This window comes from Doryrhamphus excisus, chromosome 10 (assembly GCF_030265055.1).
Source record: "Doryrhamphus excisus isolate RoL2022-K1 chromosome 10, RoL_Dexc_1.0, whole genome shotgun sequence".
Lineage (NCBI taxonomy): Eukaryota > Metazoa > Chordata > Actinopteri > Syngnathiformes > Syngnathidae > Doryrhamphus > Doryrhamphus excisus.
The window spans coordinates 21,266,038-21,292,172 of record NC_080475.1 but is presented as its reverse complement, the minus strand read 5'-3'; the positions used below and the strand labels follow the sequence as shown (position 1 = coordinate 21,292,172).

The following is a 26,135-nucleotide window of genomic DNA, read 5'->3' as shown; positions in this document are numbered from 1 at the left end:
CCGAGTCTGGGACCACTGACTCCATCAGGGGATGATGGGGGGGGCGGGGGGGGGGGGGGGGGTGGGGGGGGGTCTCCTTGGTGGGAGTGGGGGGGCAGTGGAAGGAAAACAAGGAACAATAGTGGTGGACGGGTGGGAGGAGGGAGGAGGGAGGAGGGAGGAGGGAGGAGGGAGGAGGGAGGAGCTAGGAAGGCAATCTGCTCCTCACCTTGTCTCACCTTCTCTTCTTTTGTTGCACCCTCCTTTTTCCTCCTCCTTTTTCCTGCTATCCATCTCTTCCTGTAGTGACAGACACACATTCCTGGCTGGAAGTCTATCCCACATCTGCCTTGCAACAGGAACTACAAAGCAACGTTCCCATTCCTCTTTCACAGAATTCCAATGTTTCAACTATCACTGTCTCAAAAAGGTTGCGTCCAGCCAGTGGCGTTCCGGCTAGTGGCGTTCCGGCTAGTGGCGTTCCGGCTAGTGGCATTCCGGCCAGTGGCATTCCACAAATCTGGCTGGTCCTCAGCCAGGCGGTGAGCATTTAGCCGAGAAGGAGACAACATAAAAAGACGTTCTCCTGTGCAGCTACAGCACCTTTGGTATACGTCCAATAATGGTGATGATGATGATGATGATGCACATTTTCTAGAAGTGCAGTGATGATTATTATTATTATTATTATCATAATTATCCTGGGTGGCGTAGCGACCTTCTCTACTGTCCTTATGGGCAGATAGCATCTGTGGGGACAAGGGCAGGTCCTTTGGAAAAACATCCATCCATCCATTTTTTCTCCAGCTTATGGGTCACAGGTAAGCTGGAGCCTACCCCAGCGGACCTCAGCTGTATTTACTTCAATTGTATTTGTGTTTGCACCAGAGGGATAGTTGGGGGTAAACAATTCCATGGATGCAGGAATGACTACAAAAGAATCATGAAAATGGATTCCTGCATCTGCAGCTTTACATTTCATTTGCCCCCCCCCCCCCATGATGCCCTTTTGTCCCCTAGAGGAGGCAAGGGCACAAAGCGCGGCCACAGGACAGGACACTTATTTTCCTTTCTGGATCTCAAAAAAGTTGTATGAAATAATTTCCATACATTTCTATTTAGTTTAATATGCAGCCAGACTATTAGAAACACCCCCCGTATCCTGTAAGTTAGTTCAGTCCAATGCGATGATAACACACGTCTGGCCGATGCGTTCATGTCGTCTTTTTGTTGTGAGAATATTCTAGCGACGGCGAAGCCTCGGCCAGCATGGAGCGCCATTGTTGGCTCATCATAGCACGCTGTCCTCCCACATTAGCGCTGGCAGCTATCTGTCCGTCATTGCTGACCTCAGACCAGCACAAATACTCTCTGAGGCGACACGAGCGCCCATGAACATGCCGCAGCACTCGGGCTAAGCCTTTTTGCTGAATGATTTTGTGCCAGCCTGCGGTTGGGACTTGATTACATGTTGTGATTCCACCACACTTGGATGTTTTGGAGATGAACGTCACCATGGAATGCAACCAGATTGAGGCCAATTCCTGCATATTTTCATGACGTACATAAATCCTGTGCTCAATGGGTGAGTGCGTGTCGTGACACGACGCCCAGATTCAGCACTTCCTGAGTACTCAGGAAGGATTCAAGGTGGAACGGAAGGGGCATGAGAAGATATGAATATTTTTAACATCCACATCTACTGCCCTGATAGTAGAAGGAATGAAGCGGTAGACTCGGGTCGTGCATCCACCATCTGCTGGGCTTGGTCCGTGTGCATGTATGTTCATGTCACAGTGCAGGCATGCGTCTGTGTTGGTGCTACACAATCCCTCAAGCTAGGAGGAACAAAAGCCAACAGCTCCCAAAGGTTCACGTGTTGCCAGACCAGGAGCCAACAAGAGATTTATCTCCAGGATTAAGCGGCGGGGTGTGCTTCGGTGGCTCACGTGCGTTGACCCTAGCGTCTTTTTGGATGCTACTGCTTGTGGCGTGGAGGTGAGATGAAGATGAACGAGTATCTAGGTGGTCATTCATTCCATTATTTTGACATCATTGCTTCATTCCTTTGAAGCAGAACCTTGGAAGAGTCCTCCAAAGGAACAGACCAGCAATGAATCTTCATTTTGTGATTTAGGGTAGATAAGTGGTATTTTAGGGGGTGCGCACCTAGAGTGTCGTTACCATCACATCTAGTTTTTCACTACACAACTTCACTACTGCAAACGCCAGAATCTGCACCTATTCTCCACAAAGGCATGCCCAAGCGAAGACTCGAACCCAAGTCTTCCCGATCTCCCGACTGTGTACTCTACATGCTAACCACCATGCTAACCACCTGCCAGTGATCATTTCCAGTATACAGTATGGTATTTGTCGTTCACATATTGTCATAGATGCTGGAAGCTGTGATGGGATTCGGTTAGACTTCAGATAGAAGCTGAGACGCCTTAAAAGAACATTTTTTATCCTACAAAATCCGACCACATGGACGGTTGCTCTATACCAGGGGTTGGCAACCTTTACCACCAAAAGAGCCATTTTGCCTCCTCTTCTTCCAGTAAAGGAAATAGTCTGCAGCCACAAAACATTGCAGCTTATAAAGATTTTACATTTTTTATCTTTTTAAAATTGTACTGGTTTCAACCACAGAATTCAAGTAACAGAAATGTGAAGTACACGTTTGGGTGTACTTTGAAACAATAATAATCATTTCAACAGTGAAACATTTTGTGTCGTTGCGTGGGTAAAATTGGGTAAAATGAAAACAAGACATAGCCAACTTTAAGATAAAAAACCATCATAGTTCATATATCTGTGATATCCTTGACATGACATGACATGACATGACATGACGTGACGTGACATGACGTGACTGACCACGGCTGATGAATACTGATGAATACTGATGAATATGCTTACACTGAATTAGTGTCAGCAGCTGGCCAAGCGGTGATGTTTGTTGCCATTCTATCGGTTATTGGTCCTGTCCTATCCCTGGCATTTACTTCATTTTCTGAATATTGGCCTGTTTATTGTTTTCATTTGAAGAATATATGTTGCGATAATTCTTTTGTGTATTCTCCATCTGTAAACTCCTTCCCTCTCCTCACGTTCCCAACATGTGCACTTTGGGGCGTCCGTCCACGTCTTGGAAGTCTTTGTTCTGCTCAACCTTCCATGGAATTATGATCCAATGATGAACCCATTGTTGGAATTCTATCGAGATTGCAATAACGTTAGACTGAAATATTGATACATTAAATAAACATTCTCCACACACACACACACACACACACACACACACACATATATGGAATAAATTGGTGGTTTGGGTGGAACATTAAAGGCCGTGTGATTAGAGACCCTTTGGTTGTACAGCTGTATACCTGTACACCTGTATACCTGTACACCTGTATACCTGTATACCGAAACACCTGTACACCTGTATATCTTTATACCTGTACACCTGTATACCTGTACACCTGTATACCTGTATACCTGTACACCTGTATACCTGTATACCTGTATACCTGTATACCTGTACACCTGTATACCTGTATACCTGTACACCTGTATACCTGTATACCTGTATACCTGTACACCTGTACACCTGTATACCTGTATACCTGTATACCTGTACACCTGTACACCTGTATACCTGTATACCTGTATACCTGTACACCTGTATACCTGTATACCTGTACACCTGTATACCTGTATACCTGTATACCTGTACACCTGTACACCTGTACACCTGTATACCTGTATACCTGTACACCTGTATACCTGTATACCTGTATACCTGTACACCTGTATACCTGTACACCTGTATACCTGTATACCTGTACACCTGTATACCTGTATACCTGTATACCTGTATACCTGTATACCTGTACACCTGTATACCTGTATACCTGTACACCTGTACACCTGTATACCTGTATACCTGTATACCTGTACACCTGTACACCTGTATACCTGTATACCTGTATACCTGTACACCTGTATACCTGTATACCTGTATACCTGTACACCTGTACACCTGTACACCTGTATACCTGTACACCTGTACACCTGTATACCTGTATACCTGTATACCTGTACACCTGTATACCTGTACACCTGTATACCTGTATACCTGTACACCTGTATACCTGTATACCTGTATACCTGTATACCTGTACACCTGTATACCTGTACACCTGTATACCTGTATACCTGTATACCTGTATACCTGTACACCTGTACACCTGAGCGCTTCTCTGCTCTATGTACATTTAAAGGCGGACATGTTGCTACTAATACTGCATGGCTTCACGGTAGCTAAGCCCCACCGTGACCTTTTTGACACGCCCTCGCTGATACGCATGCCGTGCATCCACACATACCTTCCATGCAAATCCAAATAGTATTTGTAATACTTTTGAAATGAAACATGTTGGAGCCTTCCCAGCATTCCCTGCTAATCCTCCACATTAAAGCATTACATAGCAGCTGTTCCAGGCAGCAAGTTCAACAAGTCACGACAATATGTCCATCTACGTCGACATATACATCAACATATACATCAACCGCCACATGAGGACATCAATTACCATCACATGATAAAGAATACGGCTAAGTAGTAAACTGGGCAAGTAGAGTACACTTTCTACCTGTCCTTGTTTTCAGTAGTGAAAATAGAACTCAGGCAACTCAGCAGCACCCTCTTGTGTTCACTTCAGTCAGAGTCACTCATGTTTCAGTGGGGGGGGTAGAGAGCTTCACCTGCACCCCAATTAAATAGAGTAGAAGCAAACCAAGACCAAGGTCACCATGGTTGACTTTGGATGGAAGATGTGTCTCAGCTCAGGACAAAGGCAGTCCTGCCCCAGCATAGCAGCATAGCAGTATTCCACTGATGGGATGTTTGGACTTGTGGTCTCCATGGCGATATAATACAGTAATACTACAGTAGCTGAGGTGAACGCTGATCCCAGCTTGACAGCTTGATAACGATGCTACATGACATGCAACCCAATCGTTAGCGTAGCCACGTATGAATCCAAAGGGACGTGGGAGTCACAGAAAGCTTTTCTTTTGCTTCAATTCAGTTTTTTGATTTTTTTGCCTCTAATTTCGTAGACGCCAAGTCAACAGGGCGTGGCTATGCACTTTGGAGAGCCCCCATCCAATCACAAATGAGCCAACACGTGACTTGGTGGAGACTTGGCCAGGCTGACAGGCGGGTCCTACGACTCCATGGTCATTCTGACAGAACGGAGACACGCCTTCTTTCCACCATGAATCATTTTCCTGTGTTTTTCTTGTGTCGTATGGCTGGAATCCTCCATGACTGAAATACTACGTTGGAAAATTAACACCGGAGTCCACGACTCAATACAAAATGATGAAAATGAGCATAATAGGTCCCATTTGACATTGAACCTTGGCAGCCATGGTAATGCGTCACATGCAGATGTAACCCCCCCCCCCACCATGCGGATGACAGGTGCCTGCTACACAGCACTGCACAAAGGCAAGCTGGCAGCGTGATACCAACCACCTCCTTCTCCCCAAGCAGCTCCTGCACATCAGCATCTGCTCCTTTTCTGCATGCATTGGTCGCCCATGAATGCACCCAAACACTTTGGGGGGGGGGGGGGGTGCAGGCTGTGCAACATAACCTCCACAGCCTGCCATATTAATATGTGACATATGTCATATGGGTCAGCCTACTGCACGGTGGTCGAGTGGCCACACAGTCAGAAGTTCGGGAAGACCTGGGTTCGATGATCCGCTCAGGCATCTCTGCATGCTAGGTTCATTGGTGACTCCATATTGTCCATAGGTATGAATGTGAGTGTGAATGGTTGTTTGTCTATATGTGTCCAGGCTGGACCCCGCCTCTCAGACAGCTGGGATAGGCTCCAGCATATCCACGATGCTCGTGAGGATAAGCCTTATAGAAAATGGATGGATGTGTCAGCCTTTATATTATCAGCCAGGCAGTACTGTATAGTACTGTATATGCCAACACCCCCCCCCCCCGCCCCCCCCCAAAAGATTTGCATAAGCTGCTCTTTCTCGCTCACTTGACATAATCTTAATCATGTTATGCAATATTGCTTATAGAGTATAATAACCAGGATTTTTTGTGATGTTTCCAGCATGGGATTATTCCTTTTCCTTCACCATCATAGACTTTGATGTATATGGGAATGGGAATGGGAATGAGAATGAGAATGTATATGAATGTGTGCATCCACGGGTGCATCTTCTCCAGTGAAGGCATTACTAGCCAATTGCAGATTCATCAAGGCGACGCCGGCTGGCAAATGATTCCAAATTGCCTTTGATGTCTTTTTTTTTCCTGCCGCCTCTGGTCTAATTTTAGCCCTCGCTGCATTCCTGCGTTTGGTCTGTACTGCACCGCTGCGCCATGTTTTGGGTGCTCAAGTGGCGGCGACGGTGCAGTCCTCAGCACCTGGGGGCCAACAGATGCAGAAAGGCCGATCCTATCTTCACAGCACTTTCACTCTCTAATCCAGAGTTTGCGGTGAGCATCGGTTGACGCCATCCACGTGGAAGCCGTGTTATCTTCTCTGATGGCCGACTTAAAGCGGGATGAAAATGCAGAGGTGTTGACAAACCTGCAAATTACAGCCTGCCGAGTGCAGGTGGAGGCACATTTCCCAGGACGAGTAAGCAAAGACAGCAAGAAGTGAGAGAATAGCTTAGACTAATCCCCAAAAGCGGCAAAAGCTTTTAAGTCGTGGGGACGAGGGGGGGGGGGAATTTGAAAGTCACCGAAATCCAGTGGGCGATATTAAAAGGCTTAATCCAAGAGCTCGCTGAGGCTGACTTCTGCTGTGTGGGCCCATCACTAGCATCCCTGACGCGGGTTAAAGAGGAGACAAGGAGGGATTAGGAGTGATGACGAGCAGAGGGAGCCATGTATCATTATGACAGCCTGGTTTGCCTTTTTAGGGGAATTAAACCCTGGCATGATACTCCAGTGTGTGGAGCCACCTCTCCTCTTTCCATTGTGTGCATCTTCAAGATCAATTCAACAATTCAAGCATTTTAGAGAAAACCTACAAAGGGCAGCTGACTCCTCGCTTGTCATTTAGGGGTTTCTTTGTGGACCACCGTTGTGTCTATGATTGACATTATTTATTATTTATGTCAAACTCACCCACACGTGGTCTTGAACAAGCGCATGATTGGTTTCAGATATGAAAAAGTCAACATTTTTGAGTATGATGTCATTTCTGTGTGCAGGAGGTATAAATCGTGCCGGGGCAACGGTGCCAACATTCCTGCGAACGCCAACGGTGATCCAGCCCCACCTGGACATGAAGCCCTTCCTTCAGTTCCCCATGGATACGCCCCCCCCACACAGCATGAGCCTCTTCCACAACTTCAGCACAGTAAGAATCAACGTCTACGCTGCTCAACAGGAAGTGGTGATGATGTGTCGAGTTATCTACAAATGGCATCAAGAGGCATCTTTAATATCAAACTTACTGTATATTAAGATTTTAAGCAAAATAGATGCAAAATAAATAAACATTTGCATGAATCATCAACTTCATCAACACACAGCTCATATGTATTTGAAATAATTATAAAAAATATGAATAATGAAAGAATAAAGTCTCAAGGATCACTTGCACTCATACGCATATAGCTGAATAATAAACAATACATATAGCAACTTTAAACCACACCTCTTCCGGTTTATGCCCCGCCCACTAGTTGATACCGTTCAATAATGAACAATTCAATATGGCAATAGTTGTGTACATGACCAAAGTACTAGTAATACTGCTAATAGCACCTGCTAGCGTTCATTAGAAAACACTTCCTGTATTAGCATTTGGTGATGCTAATGCTAATGGTTTATGTTATTTGAACATGCATCAAATTCCAGTGGAATACATCACATATTCCACATAATCCACATAATCACAGTTCCACGTGTTCTAAAGGAGTAGGAAGAAGAAGAAGAAAATAGAATATGAACACTGTATGTGTTTTATATGGATGAAAAAGAAACATTAATTTCAAACTACCTGGTATGTATCTGTTATTATCCATATTGCACACTCACTGTTATAGCAGCCATAACAATAAGAAACATCCTTATTATTTTAGCCAGAAGTGACTTATTGTGATGGTCTCCTTTCATAATTCATCTCATTCAATTTGAAGTCTTAATTAGACCAAAATCACATTGAGAGGAATGGCTTCTCTTAAGTCCCATCTATAAATACAGCTATATATCCAGCTATATATACATCTTAATATACATCTTTATATCCAGCTTTAATGGAACTATAATGTCATTAGCGGTCCCTTCCACCGGGGTTCTGGACAGTGGTGAGCCTCCATTACTTGTTGGTCCCGATATGGACGACACAGGCATTTAGCTATCTGAAACATCTGATCAGGCCAATCCCAACATGGACGAACATCTTAGCTGAATCATTGAAATATCTGGTATGGAGGAATAACTTCATAGAGAAGATGAGTCTTGGTTGTTCTTTGTCAAAGTGTGATGATGACATATGATGACTAAAGGATGGAAATAGAACATAGGCGTGTGCTATACATGATACGCTAATGATACAGCGTTTTAAATTGTGTAAACATTCCATGCCATAAAAGCAGCCTTGAAGTTGAAGATGCCCGTCCAGGCCATAGATCATCTTGACCAGGTGGTGAAAACATCTCTCTAAGCAGGAGCTAAAGATCTACACATGCAAACCAGCAGGTGGCACCAAACCACTTCTCTCAAAGCAAGCCGGAGCTTTTCTTCCCGTCCTTGACACACACACGTGTCAGACAACCCGGCTTGATTCAAGTGGCTGAGGGTGATTTGATATGGTTTCATACATATACATATTTCATACATATTCTTTTAGTTTTCATCTTCATATGACATGTTAGAGATGTTAGAGTTTTATTGCTGGCATTTGATTGGCCGCCGAGAGAAAGCCATGAGTGCACCCAGAGAGACCAAGTATTCCTGTGAAGGAGGGGAGAGGAAAAGGAGAAGGGGAGGAGACACCGGAGAGAGATTGAGGGACAGACGCTATGAGAAGCAGGAGGGCACGGTGAAGGAAAGCCGAGAGGAAGGAACCTCGGAGGGAGTGTTGACATTTGTCAGGCGGTGTGGAGAGAAACCATCCCAACATCTCATTGTTGATGGCCATGCATCACTAGCGACTGGTCCTATTTTTAGGGCTTTACGTTTCTATCCATCCTTGACAAGAGACGGGGAGGGGGGGGGGGGGGGGTTGAATGAGAGCGTCTCACCCACGCTGAGACAAAAACGCACAACTCTGTCAGCAACAACACACACACACGAGGAACCATGCAGCTCCAAGCTCCCACAGACCCCGAGGAGAACAAGGTGAGTAGACGCCTCCTTGGGAATGATTGGAGCTTTTCTTGCCGTTGTTCTCGCTACTGTCTTCATCTGGCATCAACACAGCTAGTTCTTCCCAGCTAGTTCTTCCCAGTTAGTGCTTCCCAGTTAGTTCTTCCCAGCTAGTTCTACCCAGCTAGTTCTTCCAAGTTAGTTCTACCCAGCTAGTTCTTCTAAGTTAGTTCTTCCCAGCTAGTTCTACCCAGCTAGTTCTACCCAGTTAGTGCTTCCCAGCTAGTTCTTCCCAGTTAGTGCTTCCCAGCTAGTTCTTCCCAGTTAGTTCTACCCAGCTAGTTCTTCCCAGTTAGTTCTACCCAGCTAGTTCTTCCCAGTTAGTGCTTCCCAGCTAGTTCTTCCCAGTTAGTGCTTCCCAGCTAGTTCTTCCCAGTTAGTTCTTCCCAGCTAGTTCTACCCAGTTAGTGCTTCCCAGTTAGAGCTTCCCAGCTAGTTCTACCCAGCTAGTTCTTCCCAGCTAGTTCTACCCAGCTAGTTCTTCCCAGCTAGTGCTTCCCAGTTAGTTCTACCCAGTTAATTCTTCCCAGCTAGTTCTTCCCAGTTAGTGCTTCCCAGTTAGTGCTTCCCAGCTAGTTCTTCCCAGCTAGTTCTTCCCAGCTAGTTCTTCCCAGTTAGTTCTTCCCAGCTAGTTCTTCCCAGTTAGTGCTTCCCAGTTAGTGCTTCCCAGCTAGTTCTTCCCAGCTAGTTCTTCCCAGTTAGTGCTTCCCAGCTAGTTCTTCCCAGCTAGTTCTTCCCAGTTAGTTCTTCCCAGCTAGTTCTTCCCAGTTAGTTCTTCCCAGCTAGTGCTTCCCAGCTAGTTCTACCCAGCTAGTTCTTCCAAGTTAGTTCTTCCAAGTTAGTTCTTCCCAGCTAGTTCTACCCAGTTAGTGCTTCCCAGCTAGTTCTTCCCAGTTAGTGCTTCCCAGCTAGTTCTTCCCAGCTAGTGCTTCCCAGCTAGTTCTTCCCAGTTAGTTCTTCCCAGCTAGTTCTTCCCAGTTAGTGCTTCCCAGCTAGTTCTTCCCAGCTAGTGCTTCCCAGTTCGTGCTTCCCAGCTAGTTCTTCCCAGTTAGTGCTTCCCAGTTAGTTCTTCCCAGTTAGTTCTTCCCAGCTAGTGCTTCCCAGTTTGCTTCATGTTGTCTTCAGTGTCAGTGCCAGAGCCTTTCCCAAGGGAGCATTCCTCCTTGCTCAAGTTCAACACCATCAAAACAACGTGCTGTCTAGAACACTGCGGGGGGGTGAGGGGGGGGGGGGTCGTTGGTAAAGAGAGACAGAAAAGGAACAGGAAATGACATAGTCCGTTTTGGCGCCTGAAAAAGGCTTCACCAAAGAGTAGACGATGCCTTTGTGTCCTGGTGGTTTGGTACCCTGGTTTGGTACCCTCACAGGTGGTGCTACCTGACACCATTGTTGACATGCCTTCATGCTTCCTTGGTTCCTGGATGATTCCAGTCTTGGGGCGGTATTCCACACCTGGGGTCCCAGGAGTCTCCACAAGTCAACTTGTTTGTGTCGGTCACTCGAGCATGAACATCACGCCCAGACCGATCCCGCTAGTGCTCGCTTGGGTTGAGGTCAGGACTTTTGGCAGGCCACTCTGTTCTTTCGACTCCCAAATTCCGGAGGCGGTCTCAGCTAAACACCCCCCTGTGGGGGCCAACGTTGACACTTTGGAGTTCAGTCCCAGACTGTAGAGATATAGACAAGGCTCATTTTGGCTGCACGGTGCCTTACTGGTTAGCATGTTGGCCACACAGTCAGGAGATCTGGAAGGTCTGGGTTTGAATCTCCATTGGGTATCTTTGTGTGGGTTGTGTTTGTTTAAGGGCTGGCTTCCTCCTGTCACGTTGCCACCCCAGGAGGCAGAGAGCAGGACCAGAATGAAGATAAAATATTTCCTTTAATGAGAAGTTATTGATAAGTAGAAAGACAGAAATGATAGACAATGATAGAACCAACAACGGGAGAAGGTCTCACCTGAACTAAATAGGGAACAGAGAATTAGAGGCAGGTGCGTGAAGCAAGTAAAGGTGGGAATGGGGGTCTTCCATAAAGCGGACTACTACAGGTTTTACGAATACTATATGTCAAATTACCACAATAGATGGGGGCTTTTAAACATCAGGGATTCTAGATCTTAAGTCCTTCCTGAACCCATTTTCATCTGGCCAAGCGTGCAGGAGTGTTTGGTTTATTTGGTGTGTGAGCCCCCCCCCACACCCCCTTCACGTCCCCCCCACCCAGAAAGACCTTTTGGCAGCTGCACTGTGTTTTTAACAGCTGAATCCACTGGACGAATCGTAGCTGACCTCCACCCAGGGAACTGGACTGAAGCCCATAATTCATGTGCACAGTTACCTCAGCTCTTGTTAAACGCTCTCCAGAGAGGCCATGGCGGGGTCGCAGCCTGCCTGATTGGCTATGTAACGCACACCTGCACGCTGCACGAAATGCTGGATGGATCATCCCACAGCAGGGTGCTTCTGTGTAGAATACATGGGAGGCTACGCATGTTCTTGGACATGTTCTTGGACATGTTCTTTGACACTCTCTTTGACATGTTCTTGGACATGTTCTAGGACATGTTCTTGGACATGCTCTTTGACACTCTCTTTGACATGTTCTTGGACATGTTCTAGGACATGTTCTTGGACATGCTCTTTGACACTCTCTTTGACATGTTCTTTGACATGCTCTTGGACATGCTCTTTGACATGTTCTTTGACATGTTCTTGGACATGTTCTTTGACATGTTCTTTGACATGTTCTTGGACATGTTCTTGGACATGTTCTTTGACATGTCCAAGGACATGTTCTTTGACATGTTCTTTGACATGTTCTTTGACATGTTCTTGGACATGTTCTTTGACATGTCCTTGGACATGCTCTTTGACATGTTCTTTGACATGCTCTTTGACATGTTCTTTGACATGTTCTTGGACATGTTCTTTGACGTGTTCTTTGACGTGTTCTTGGACGTGTTTTTGGGCATGTTCTTGGACATGTTCTTTGACATGTTCTTGGACATGTTCTTTGACATGTTCTTTGACATGTTCTTGGACATGTTCTTGGACATGCTCTTTGTCATGTTCTTGGACATGTTCTTGGACATGTTCTTTGACATGTTCTTGAACATGTTCTTGGACATGTTCTTGGACATGTTCTTGGACATGTTCTTGGACATGTTCTTGGACATGTCCTTGGACATGTTCTTTGACATGTCCTTGGACATGTTCTTGGGCATGTTCTTGGACATGTTCTTGGACATGTTCTTTGACATGTTCTTTGACATGTTCTTGGACATGTTCTTGGACATGTCCTTGGACATGTTCTTGGACATGTTCTTTGACATGTTCTTGGACATGTTCTTGGACATGTTCTTTGACATGTTCTTGGACATGTTCTTGGACATGTTCTTTGACATGTTCTTTGACATGTCCATGCAGTTGATGTGACTATACCAGCCCCCCCCCCCATCACATGTGCACTTCATTCCATTTGTGAAGAAAGCAATATGCTTAGTGGTGTGTAATGGGAACCAGCCACATCAGATAAGAATGTATGACGTATACATGCCAAGACTGGCTCTCATTCTTTGGTCTTGGCTCCCTTTGCCTTTCAGTCTCGGCATCCATGCATCCTGATGCACGTTTCTTGCTGTCGCCTATCTTGGCATTTCTTCTCTTCTACCTTGGTTTTGTTAAAGTCAATGTTTGCTTCTGCAGTATGAGACAAATTCTCCTTTCTATCAGTCTTGCAGCGTCACTGGCGTCCATGTTCAGGGATATTTTTGTAATAGATGACTGTGGCTGTGGCTGTGGGCGTGGGCGTGGATGGCTCCAGGGAAAGTTTGGTGTCAGGCCAAATTGAGTAATTCTTTGTCTGTGAACCACACCAAAGCATCAGGTTTGCATCACATTTGGAAAGTCCTCTGGAACATTCTTTCAATTTTAAAACACCCAAGTTCATTTTTTTCCTCAGACCAGGACTTTGGTTTTCCTCCTTCTAACCCAAACACTGCCACATCATGTGACAGTCTTAGCGCCTGCTTCAGCTGCGAGACCTGGTGGACTGGTGGACTGGTGGACAGCCACAGCAGCTGCTGACTCCAGACTAACACCCAAGTTATTAGAAAGCATGACTCCATAAATGCAGCTAATAATGAAACGGAATCGAGTACAACAAGGCGTCCAATGACACGTTAGCGCTACCCAACCTGAGGGGTAAAATGTATCTGAGGTGCTAACAGCATGCTGCTGATGAATGGACAAGCTGGAACACCAACACTATGGAAGCGAGACCACGTGCACCATGCCATCAACACCAATGATCACGTTGCATGACACACTGATGCCCACATATTGTAGATGGAGTACATATGTACATACGTACTGCATACTGTATATCTGCGGTACTTTACAGATAAAATACCCTGAATTGATTGACATACTGTAGTCAGAGGAATTCCTTGAATGTTTTATTTGCAGGGGTGCTCAGAGGAAGTGACAGCTGGTCCTCATATGTACCCATCTCATGTACTAATACACAATACTCGAATGGATATTCTCTTTGCATTTCATTCACATATGGATTACTTTTCTCCTCCCTTTCCCATCATTCCCTGGGGCAGATGGACCCGGTGCAGAAGGCTGTGATCAACCACACCTTTGGAGTTCCACTGGTCAAGACCAAGCGGCCGGTCATTTCCTGTAACGTCTGTCAGATCCGTTTCAACTCCGAGGTACTAAACACACGAAACACCCCCATTTTCTTTTTTCTTTGGGGCAGATAGTATTGTTGATCTAAATGCCCTTACATGCTAACCCCCCCATTCCAATGACCGTCTTGTGCTCTGTGAGTGGATATGGACACAGAGAGGGTGCGGTACACACGTCAGGGTTGTTTTGGCACTCATGACACCCTTGGAATTTCATTTGTTTTCAAGTAGTGGAGCCTCACATCAGCAGCAATAAAGAATGTGGAACAAAACTGCAAGATGTGGGGGGGGGGGGGGTCACGGATGAGTAACAAGTTGTTTACACATGATTTTTCTGGTGCAACAACACTGACAAAGCGTTATTAAAAACCTCAACATTAGGGCTGAGCCAGCATACCGCTATCTGGATCTGGATCTGGATCTGGATCTGGATCTGGATCTGGATCTGGATCTGTCGTAATCAACCAATCAATCAATCAACCGCAGTTAGACGTACCGTGAGATGACAATACCCAATGTTTTGTGTGCAGTCAGGTCCATTTTGGTGTATAATTCCATTGAAATATGCAGTTTTCACCACATGAAGAGGGGACCTGTGCTAAATATACGTACTTGGTCTGCAATCATGGCTTCCATGTGGTGAAGCAGCTACAAGGCGGTCATTTCCATCCTGTGCTTTTACACTTCTCTGCTTAGATCTTCCTATTGGACTGTTTACTTTATCCCAGGATGTTTATGTGATTTAAAACATTTTCTTTTGTGAGGATTTACTATCCACATCGGCTATGTACACAATGTACAGTACGAGGACAGCCGGCTGACGCCTATGATGAAAATAATATGCTGTTGGTTTCCCAGCAGCTTCCTCTTCCTTGGGAAGATTTTTTTTTAGACGTTTTTGGAATTTTGGAATGCGCCTGTGGTAACGTCGATCCATTCCAGAACTTGTGTGAGGTCAAAGTTCACAGATGTTAGATCTGAGAGGCGGCCTGGTGGCTCACAACCTCTGTAGTCCGTCCCGTTCGTGTTTGATGTGGTTGAGGTCCCTCCCAAACCCGCAAACATGCCTTTATGGGGCACATGTTGGAACTTAAACCACAAAGTTGCATCCAAAGGGCTCGAACTCCGTGGCGCAGGGTGGCGGAGCGTGGCACAGCCCACGCAGTGCTAATTTGGGCACAGCCAGTGTGGTGATTTGGTAGACCTCCCCTGGTGCGCAGTGCTGTCCCAGCTGGGCGCAGTGACAGCACCCCCCTAAATAAATGGTTTGTCCTCCCAACTCTCAACATTTTAGAAGGGAAAATTCTGCTCATTGCCTTTAAATGCAGTCCAGTCCTGCGCATCAGAGGACACCATGCGCTTCACGCCTCACACGGGTACACTGGAGTATCATCTAGTGCAGGGGTGGGCAACAAACTTTTAGACTCGCGGGCCGCATTGATATGACAAAATTTACGGGGGGGGGGGGGGGGGGGGCAGACTATATATTTTACACGTAACAGTCCACCTGGTATTATTGTATCTGTAAAATTGTCATGCAATCTGCTATTATTATTTATTATTTTATATTTATATTTAAATATTTTAAAAATAAGAAAATATTATAATAATTACAATAAAATTAAAATAATAATTATTATATTATTATTATGAAAAATATGCAAATATAACAATAATATTATATATAATTAATATAAGAATTAGCATTAATATAATAATTATAATAATAATAATAGTTCTAATAATAATTATAATAATCTAATAATAATAATAATTATTATTATTATTATTATGTGCCTGTGTCCCTTTTTTCAGGAGCACTTTGTAAACAACAGACCACATCAAATAACGAAATTGATACAACCATCAAAAGGTTGGCTCAGGCCATGATGCCAGGTTGTATGTTGAGTTTAAATTAAATACTTTGGAAAGAACGGACGGGCCGTATTCAAACACTTGGCGGGCCGCATGTGGCCCCCGGGCCGTAGTTTGCCCACCCCTGATCTAGTGGCTCAAACATGACCTGACACAAGATAATATTCCTGATAATTGGGTTTTTGAAATGATGTAATATCGGTTGATAATTCATAACACATGGAAATGTGTAAAAAACCAACAAGAATAAAACCAAATGGGATCGAGCACAGCATCTGTACGTACGCCCGGCGCACCATCGAAGCCACAGCGCTTAGCGCAAATCATTAGGCAAGGACAAGAGATGTGACCCGTGTCATTTGTATTTGTGCACATGAAAGACGGAGCGAGCGCAGAGAGAAAGCTGTAGCATGCTGAGTCCTGCACTACAAGGAGCCGCAGCCCCCCCCAACCCCCCCGACCCCCCCCCCCCCCTCGCTGTCACTTTCAGTGTCATTGTCAACAACACAAGCCTCGCTGCAGTATGTCAGCAGTGTCAAAGCTGCGTCAAACTATTGTCCGTGTATTCTACTGAGCTTGGCAGTCCAGAATATTGCTATACATTAATACATGAATTATGGCAGCATATACTCTATGGGTTTTTGTGGTACCATTGAAGGGATTGGCTGGCTGGAGAACAATGCCGAGGCATATGATGTCATCTTACAATGAAAGTACTGGTCCAAATGTGGGTCTCATAAGATGTTTCTTCATCCTTGCCGCCTTTCCCTCCGTCAGCATCTTTGACTCCCAGCCTTCCAGTCTCCGCCTCCCTATCGTTGTGCATTATTCCAGAATGGAAGTGCCTAAAAATTGCCTGCCACTACTTATCACGGACGCATTCGTCAAAGGCATGGATTAGCGTCTGACGATGACAGCCCCAGTGCATCTTGGGAAGGAGTAAAGGAGAGGTCGAGGGAGGATTTATTGGCTTTATAACCAACTGTTTTGAGGTGTTTATGAGGTGTTCAAGTGCACCGTAGGAACAATAACCTTATAATAATAATAATAGCGTATAACCATACAATAACCTTGTCTCTGCTGCATTCCTGATGTCATGGCTCCGTCTCATTGCGTCAACCACCTGAGCGACTGCAACACAATTAGCCTGATAAGGATCCTTTTCCTCCTTTCCTTCACTGCACCCTTGCTGTTCTTCCCTCTGATGTTTATTGTCCTTGTTTGTCTCCTACTTCCTTCCTTTGCTGCCAGTAGCTGCATGCTGCCATATTAGAACGTAGGTTCTAATCCTCTGCATAGTAAACACACGATGAGCTCTCGCCTTTATCCCTTTTCTAGTTATTGGTATCTTTAGGATATGCTCAGGATATAATTACATGCTCTATGCAATTTTCATATATAGAATATTGTCAGTCAAACAATTCCGGTACAGACAGATCCACAAAAAGGACTTGGGGACCCCAAGATAGCCAGTAGGACATTTAGACATTTACACTGCATGGATGGGATCGCTATCGCTAATGCTAATGCTATTGCTAATGCTAATGCTAATGCTATTGCTAATGCTAATGCTAATGCTAATGCTAATGCTATCGCTATCGCTATTGCTAATGCTATTGCTATTGCTAATGCTATTGCTAATGCTAATGCTATTGTTATTGCTAATGCTATTGCTATGCTATCGTTATTTGGTTGTGAGCAAGGTGGAGGAGATAGAGTATCTCGGGGTCTTGTTCACGAGTGAGGGAAGGTCGGAGCGTGAGGTCGTCGTAGCCATTCCAGTAATGCGGTCGTTGTACCGGACGGTTGTGGTGAAGAGCGAGCTGAGCCGGAAAGCAAAGCTCTCAATTTACCAGTCGATCTATGTTCCCACCCTCCTTTACGGTCCTCAGCTTTGGGTCATGACTGAAATGAGTTTCCTGGGTAGGGTGGCTCAACTCTAAGCCACCTAAGACATTAGAACAAGGAGCTGAGTCATTTGGGAGGGGTGGATGGATGGATGGATGGATGTATGGATGTATGGATGGATGTATGGATGTATGGATGTATGGATGGATGTATGGATGGATGTATGGATGTATGGATGGATGGATGTATGGATGGATGGATGGATGGATGGATGGATAGATGTATGGATGGATGTATGGATGGATGGATGGAAGTATGGCTGTATGGATGGATGTATGGATGTATGGATGGATGTATGGATGTATGGATGGATGGATGTATGGATGGATGTATGGATGTATGTATGGATGGATGGATAGATGTATGGATGGATGGATGGATGGATGGATGGATGTATGGATGTATGGATGGATGGATGGATGGATAGATGTATGGATGGCTGTATGGATGGATGGATGTATGGATGGATGTATGGATGGATAGATGTATGGATGGATGTATGGATGGATGGATGGATGGATAGATGGATGGATGGAAGTATGGCTGTATGGATGGATGTATGGATGTATGGATGTATGGATGGATGGATGTATGGATGTATGGATGTATGGATGTATGGATGGATGGATGGATGGAAGTATGGCTGTATGGATGGATGGATGGATGGATGGATGGATGGATGGATGTGGAACAAATTAATTGCAATAAACATCAGTCCCCCGCATCACGGACCCCCCAAAGGGTGAAACATGTGCTGAGTATGCGAACCTTGCAAAGACTGGGACGTTTTCAGCTTCCAGGAATTGTGTCCAGATTGTTGCAGCATGGGGCCATGCATTATCCTGCACTAACATCATAATGCAGGACCTGCGGGTTTTTAGTTGAAGCGTGATATGTTATTTTAGCTAGGCTCAAACTAGGTGAGGCGTTGTTGCCGGCCCAGGTCCTCGGTTGCAGTCGCCTCCCTGACTCCGAGCTCGCCCTTCACAGGTCAGGACTCGGTGTCTTTGTTCCTCCTGTTACTCTCAGGTTTCACCCTCTTCTCTCTCGTTGAAGGACACAGCAGAGCCCGACCGATACAGGATGTTTGGGGCCGATACCGATATTGAGGGCTGATAACCAAACACTGGCGAATATAGGTTTTGAATAAAAAGAGCATGAGTGCTTCTGATGGCCCTGACTGCAAACCACTGGCTTGATTTGCGTTTTAATGATTTGTTGTCAGACTCTTTGTTTTGGAATATTCAGTTTCCAAAACACTGAAAAATTCTTTGTGTCACTTTCCATTTTTGGGAGGTTCCCAGTATAGAAGCCTTTTATTCTGAGCCGGCCCTCCCACTGACCGTCAGCTGCCAAGCAGTTGATCTGTTTGGCTCAGTGGGAGAGCTTAAGAAAGCCTTTACGGCCACCCCGCCATGCCCCGCCATGCCCCGCCATGCCCCGCCATGTATCTTCTATTTATCATCATAACAGCATTCATCTTACATGGCAGCAGTCACACTTTCCACACGTCTTTCCATGCGTGGATCTGAAGGCCGCCTCCCAAGACTGCTTTACGAGGGTACAGTTGTAGAGGGGGTGGACTGACGGGAAAAAGACCTTTGGTTTAAAGTGCCAGCTTATGCTTGTCATACCAGCAAAAACCCCCAAAAAGCGAGTGGGCCCATCCACCAACGACCCCTCCACCAAAGTGATCTATCCCTCCTCTAAGCCTGTGATCAGCGCGATGGCCAAAGTGTCACTTCAATTCCCGGAGCCTTTCAGCACTTGTGGCAGCTGTCAGCCGCCCATCAAGATCCCAGGGGGGCTCTGACTGTAATCCGGCCACTTAAAAATCATCTTTATGAGTTGCCCCTTGATGCAATTTGATGTGCCCGCTGCGGCACGGGCATCGCACATCTGCTCGCTCAGCATACTTTGGAGATAGCTGGCAGCTGGTTTTAAAAGTGTGGCTGCATTTTTAATTGGGGGCTCTTAAAGCATGATGGTCGGATATGAAGCTAAGATGAACAGCTGCCAGATAGCGACGTGCAAACGTCCCGCATCAACCTGTGTCCGCTATCACGATACGCTGTGCTTCGATCACATCGCCGACATTCGCTAGACTGCTGGCGGCAGCTCAGTATAGCAACCTAACATCTCGTCGGCCATCTTGTGGCAGCCAGAGACGCACATAAAAAAGGTGATATCTTGATACCCTCCCGATGAATGATTGACTTGCAAACACATTCGGTGCTGCAATTCATCTCTAAACTTTCTATCTTTGCTGTAACGTAGGATGATATTAACTTTCTATGGAATCATCTCCACGCACATTTGACATCCCGGTTTCATCTTTTCATTATGATTTAATGTCCCTGCTGGGTGGATGTTATATTCTTGGATGGCTATCACATCACAAGTAAGCAAGGCTGGGATTGGCTACCGTCAGCTGGGCTGTTTTACATCAGAACTAACATTCATGTTTTATAACCATACTATACTATAACTATACTATAACCATACTATACTACTATACATACTATAACCATACTCTACTCTAGTCACTTCACTGCAATACTGTACATATTACCGCTATTATATATTGTCATATCCATACTGTTTATAATCTGTATAATCTACAATAGCCATATTATAGTCATTTCCATACCCTAGTCACTCCATTGCAATACTGTATATATTACTGTTATTATATATTGTCATACCCATACTGTTTATAATCTGTATAATCTACAATAGCCATATTATAGTCATTTCCATACCCTAGTCACTCCATTGCAATACTGTATATATTACTGTTATTATATATTGTCATACCCATACTGTTTATAATCTGTATAATCTACAATAGCCATATTATAGTCATTTATATCCCTGTACATATCCTCACTGTATTATAGTCATAGCCTGTATAGTTTTATTTACATAGATCTGTCCATACTAATGTACTTATAAAAAATTGCACTTCTGGTTGGATGCTAACTGCATTTTGTTGCCCTGTACAAGTGACATGAGCAATAACAATAAAGTTGAATCTAATCTAATCTAATCTAATCTAATCTAATCTAATCTGTGTTATTCTACAGAGTCAGGCAGAAGCCCATTACAAAGGAAACCGCCATGCCAGGAGAGTCAAAGGCATTGAGACCTCCAAGAGTCGCTGTCAAGATGGGGACAAGCCCTCACAGACCGTGACCCCCACCGCCTCGCCGTCTCCTCCCGGAGCCCTGGAACGTGGCGCTGAGAGCGAGCCCAGTAAACAAGGTGAGAGAGCAGATAAAAATAGGACCACCGATACTCCAATGAACGTCTCTATTCAATAAGGTCCTCCAAGTGGTTAGTGTGCAGGCCACACAGCTGGGGGACCTGGGTTCGATTCTCCGCGCTCGTTTGCATGTTCTCCGGGTACTCCGGTTTCCTCCAACATTCCAAAAACATGCAAAACACTCCAAATTGTCCATAGGTATGAATGTGGGTGGGAATGCTTGTTTATCTATATGTGCCCTGGGATTGGCTGGCCACCAGTCCAGGGTGGACCCCGCCTCTCGCCGCAAGACAGCTGGGATAGGCTCCAGCATACCCAGGACCATCGTGAGGATAAGCGGTAGAAAATGAATGGCTGGATAATTATTTCTTATATATGAGCTGTGTGAAGTTGCAAACATGGCAATAAGCATAACAAAGATGTGTCAGCCTCGTTGACTGTATTGTTAAAAAAAAAAAGCACGCCGTTCAGTATCACAGGCAGATTCCCGACTGACTTCACATCACCGGCCAAAGGACCCGACACTAGCAGACAACTTTAGATACCAACCAAAATAAAGGCAAGCTGAGGAAAACCATGTGACATCGTGACAAACGGCGTGCTGTGTTCCACTTCCTAACCGAACCTCGTGAAGCAGCGCTGCGCTTCGCCGTGGCTGCGCCGCTGCAACTCTACTCCTTGAACTGAGGCCAAGAGAATGTCACGCTGCTCACGCTGTAAAACCTGTTTACATTTAACAGATGGATCAAATACTTGAGGTTGGACTTGATTGAAACAATATATTATTTCTGGCAAAAACGTCCACATAAAGTAACATTGATGTTTAATGGTGTTGTTCAAAATAAAAGCTAAATAACATAACACAATGTGGATGATGCTTTATGTTTTCATCATTTCCAGCTTCAATATTTATCACAAAAGTCTGCCATTGTGTCATTCTTTTTTCACTCTTTTCAAAAAAGGAGGTATGGAAGAATCAGGTATGGAGGTGCACCATGGAGTGGACTGAAGGTCCAAATGTTTTGTGACCCTCAAGTGGTGAGACTGAAGTGTTGTTGGAGCAAATGAAGAATTATCATGGCAAACGAGGCGCAATCCAAGCTCTTTCTTTAGCCGCTCCTCATCCAGTTGTGTTTATTTTCTCCCAATCACTTCATCCATCAGCTCAGCTCAGCTCATCTCCTCCTGCACGCTCCTCCATGCAGGAGTTTCCATTCTCTCCCCACTTTGGGTCAAGAGCAGGCGCTGAATAGACAGGCCATGTTTCATGTTCAAGCCCTTTTACCAAGCGCTTGAACATTGACCACATATTTCCACCAAAGCGAGTAAGGTCACATGACAAACATAATGAATCACTCAAGTCTGATCAAGAACAAAATGTTGCCACATTCCGACATTCCGAAATGCTGACCTGTATTTGACTCGTTTCACCACAACGCAGCTTCAGAGCGTAACTATTCCTAGAATAGCAAGAGGCCGTCTAGGTTCCTCTCCATCTCTCAGAGGGATTTCAGATCGCCATTAGCGAGGATTCCAGCGTCGTTGGCCAAAACAAGCCGGCTATTTTTGGTATCACAAAACAGTAACATGTGAAATCATCGATGTGCCGTGACCCTGGACTTGCTCTTTTCCTACTTGGGCTGTTTGTTGCATGTGAATACACTTTTTTTCTGCATGGTTCTGTCCCACTGGGATGTGTCCATCCTGGGTTCTATTTCTATTAACATGCTCCAATGAGGCTGGTAGAACTGGACCGACTCTAAAGGTACGGGTATTATTGCAGTTGGATTGTTTTGGAGTAATCAATGTATACATATATACGACACACAGGTATCAGCACCCGCACAGGGATGTACTACGTATAAAAATATCAAACACACATGAAAATGTTCACAAAATGAAAGAAATGCCTCGGTCTCCAAAGGCAGGACCAATAGAATGGCAACAAACATCACCAGGCGGCAAACTGATAACATTCCTATTCCGATGACAAAATACGTTTCAAGTGTGATGAAGCACATGACTGAAGACCAATCAGACTTTGTCGAGGGGCCGCCCATGAACGGGGGTGCTCGCGTTGAGGGATTTAGTGTGGTGAGCAGCTGTTCATATGAAGGGAGGCAAACTTGACTTGACGCGCCCCTCCCATCTTTATCCGCTGCTGTTGGACACGCCCACTCTAATGAAGGCCCTTGTTATTGTTGCTCCCTTTGGTCCGCGCACACACACACACGCACACACACGCACACACACACACACCCAAGGTCAATGAAACAGATGACTTCCACGTGAGGGCTTGTGTTGCGTGACCATGGCATGACCATAGTCTGCAGTGTTAAGTCACACAGATTGATGCTTTCGATGCTTGTGTGAAATTCCGTTTTTCTATTTTTTACACGTATTTTATCACCATACATTGTGTGTTTTTTGTGTCAGTGAATGAAATGAAAATCCAAAAATCCTTACATTTATTGATGCAATACATCATCGCACAATTTAGCATTTGTTTGTATTTCATAAACAGATGTAGCTTAGCTAACTTTTACAACTTTTCATTGCTACCAAATCGTCAACAAACGACCATATTTGTGCTTATGCCTAAATAAGACTTGGAAGTAATTGTAATGGGAAATGTTCATGCTTCCGTGTAAGTCAACTCCAGGCGGGAGTAACAATACCCACCTGAATTATGAATGAGGATCAAGTCTCACAAGTCCAGTATTTGGTTCCAAAGTTCATAAATCATTCAATCAAGTAGTCTGCTGTATAAAACTACTGCTTGACCAGCTTGTACAAACTTTATTTATATTGCATTATACATTTTCCTTACTGGTAATTTGAGATTACTGGTAATTTGAGATTACCTAACAACACTTGAGGCATCCGGCTCAACGTGGACTCTCAACAAACCATGATAATTCTTTGGCTTCCAACTAAATGTCTGCCTTTAAAAGCCATGACTTTAGAGACAAACAGACCCCATATGATACACAACTTCAATTTCCTGGAGTGGATTAAGGGAATGCAGGCAACCCAGCTAGTAGAAAGCATCTGGACGGTGTTAACTTCCTTTCTTGACCCCCCCCAACCCCCCTTTAGTGGATGTTTCTTCTGTTTGGAGATAAGGCCGAATATTAGAAATGAAGGTCACTTGTCAGTCGTTAATTAGAGCCATGTGCTTTCTCGGGAACACTCACTGACAGATAGGATCTCATTTTAAGCAAACACAATTAGAGCAAATCCCGAGATTATCCACTGCGTAACAATCCCGACCAATGACCATGATTTCAAAAAAAGGACTTTGAGTCTTGCCGAGAAGAGTCTTGCCAAGAAGAGTCTAGCCTTGAGTTGACCTTGATGACATTCTGGCAAATCAATGTTAAACAAATGGTTGCCTTGTTCAACTTGCACCAAAATAAAGGAGTGGGGGTGCTGGCTTTAGGTCAAATGTCTGAAGGGGTGCCCCAAAATGTCTGCTGTCTCTACCATACGCTCTTACAGAAACCCCCCTTCTGAGAAAGGCTGACTGGTGTTTGCTAACTTGAACGCCAGAAGATAACGTGCCTTCATACAAAGGTGTTTTTCTGGGCCTGCAAACTAGCTACCAAACTCTGAGCAGTAGCCGCCCTTCCTTGTGTTGACAGGTCGTTAGCATAATTAGGATGTTTGGTGGAAAAGTGAAGGCTGATGTTGCAACCACAACATTGTCTTGTGACATAGAGGCTTAGGCCGGACTTCAGTGAAAAAGTGTTTAGTCGTCCATGTTTAATAAACACTCAGCACTCTGTCGACTTTTCTTGTCTTTGGTTGACTCCTTGTTGCCGATGGGTCAGAACAGTAGCAAAGTAATAACTAGCTTGGGCTCACTGTGGGCTGGATGTGGCCCATGGGCCGCAGGTTGCCCACCCCTGGTGTAGGTTGATCATAAACATATGTGTATACATGTCTACGTCTACACACGGTATTTGATCAAACAGAAAACGTAGAGAGTAGAAACCCGAGCCAAGGGATGTCTCACTTCATTCTATTTTCTTTGCACTTCCTGTCTTGCCCTGTGTGAACGTGCGTACCACGCCGTGGCGTAGCGTTAGCTCAGCCAAGAACAACAGCTGTGTGGGAACCAACCCAAGCAAAGACAAGCTGCAGATTGGCTTTCTACCTCAAACAATACTTCAATGAAATACAAACACGTTAGGAAGCCTCCATGCTACTAAATGCCATCCCCACTCAGGCCCAACATGGACTAGTCCGTTACAGCGTTTGACCAAGTTGGTCAATGCATTGTCAGTAAATCATCTGTAGACAAAAAGCGACCAGAACCGTCCCTTTAAAACCACAGTCAGACATTTTGATGTTTAATCTTGTCCTTTACTGACTTATGAATATTTAATTTAGTGTATTGTAATACTTCGTTCTCTTTGTGTCTCCCTGCAGATGAAACACCGTCACTGCTAAATGGGCCCCTGCTGGCCCCTATGAGCACCCCCCCTACCCCACCCATAGACCCCCCCGCGGCATGCCCCCTCCTGCCTACGCCCACCCCTCCCAATAGCTCCACTCCTTCCTCCTCAACGGGCTGCAACCCCCCCAACTCAGACCAACCCTCGGCCTCGGCGGCCATCGCTAGCTCGGCCGGCCCGGAGACGGAGGAGGACAAAGCAAAGAAGCTGCTTTACTGCTCCTTGTGCAAAGTGGCTGTCAACTCCTTGTCACAGCTGGAAGCTCACAACAAAGGTGGGTATTCAACCATAGACTCGTGGTACTCGGGCTGTACGTGCACAAAGGCTTGTCACCGCAACTTCATTCAGTACACACACATACAGCTGAATGGTAAGAGACAGGGTCGGGCAACCTCTGATCTATCCATCATGTCCGGTAAACCACACCCACTCCGGTTTATGCCCCGCCCACTCCAATATTATGTAGGGTTTGACTGATTGATGGTTTTATTCACTAATTTCACTTGACATTGCTTGTTTTTA

The 26,135-nt window shown here is 45.1% G+C and overlaps 1 protein-coding gene across 4 annotated transcripts in view; it reads left to right on the top strand.

Annotated features, from left to right (window-relative positions):
* Positions 1-26,135, top strand: part of LOC131136473 (zinc finger protein 385A-like) — a 45,485-nt gene that overhangs the window by 14,286 nt on the left and 5,064 nt on the right. For 3 of the 4 annotated variants that reach the window (XM_058083315.1, XM_058083316.1, XM_058083317.1), the window contains exons 2-5: positions 7,246-7,394; positions 14,019-14,129; positions 20,975-21,152; positions 25,588-25,887. In XM_058083315.1, coding sequence (XP_057939298.1) covers positions 7,246-7,394; positions 14,019-14,129; positions 20,975-21,152; positions 25,588-25,887 — 738 coding nt within the window. Of the gene's footprint in view, positions 1-7,245; positions 7,395-9,255; positions 9,383-14,018; positions 14,130-20,974; positions 21,153-25,587; positions 25,888-26,135 lie in introns of those variants that run through there. The other variant, XM_058083318.1, reaches the window with a different exon arrangement.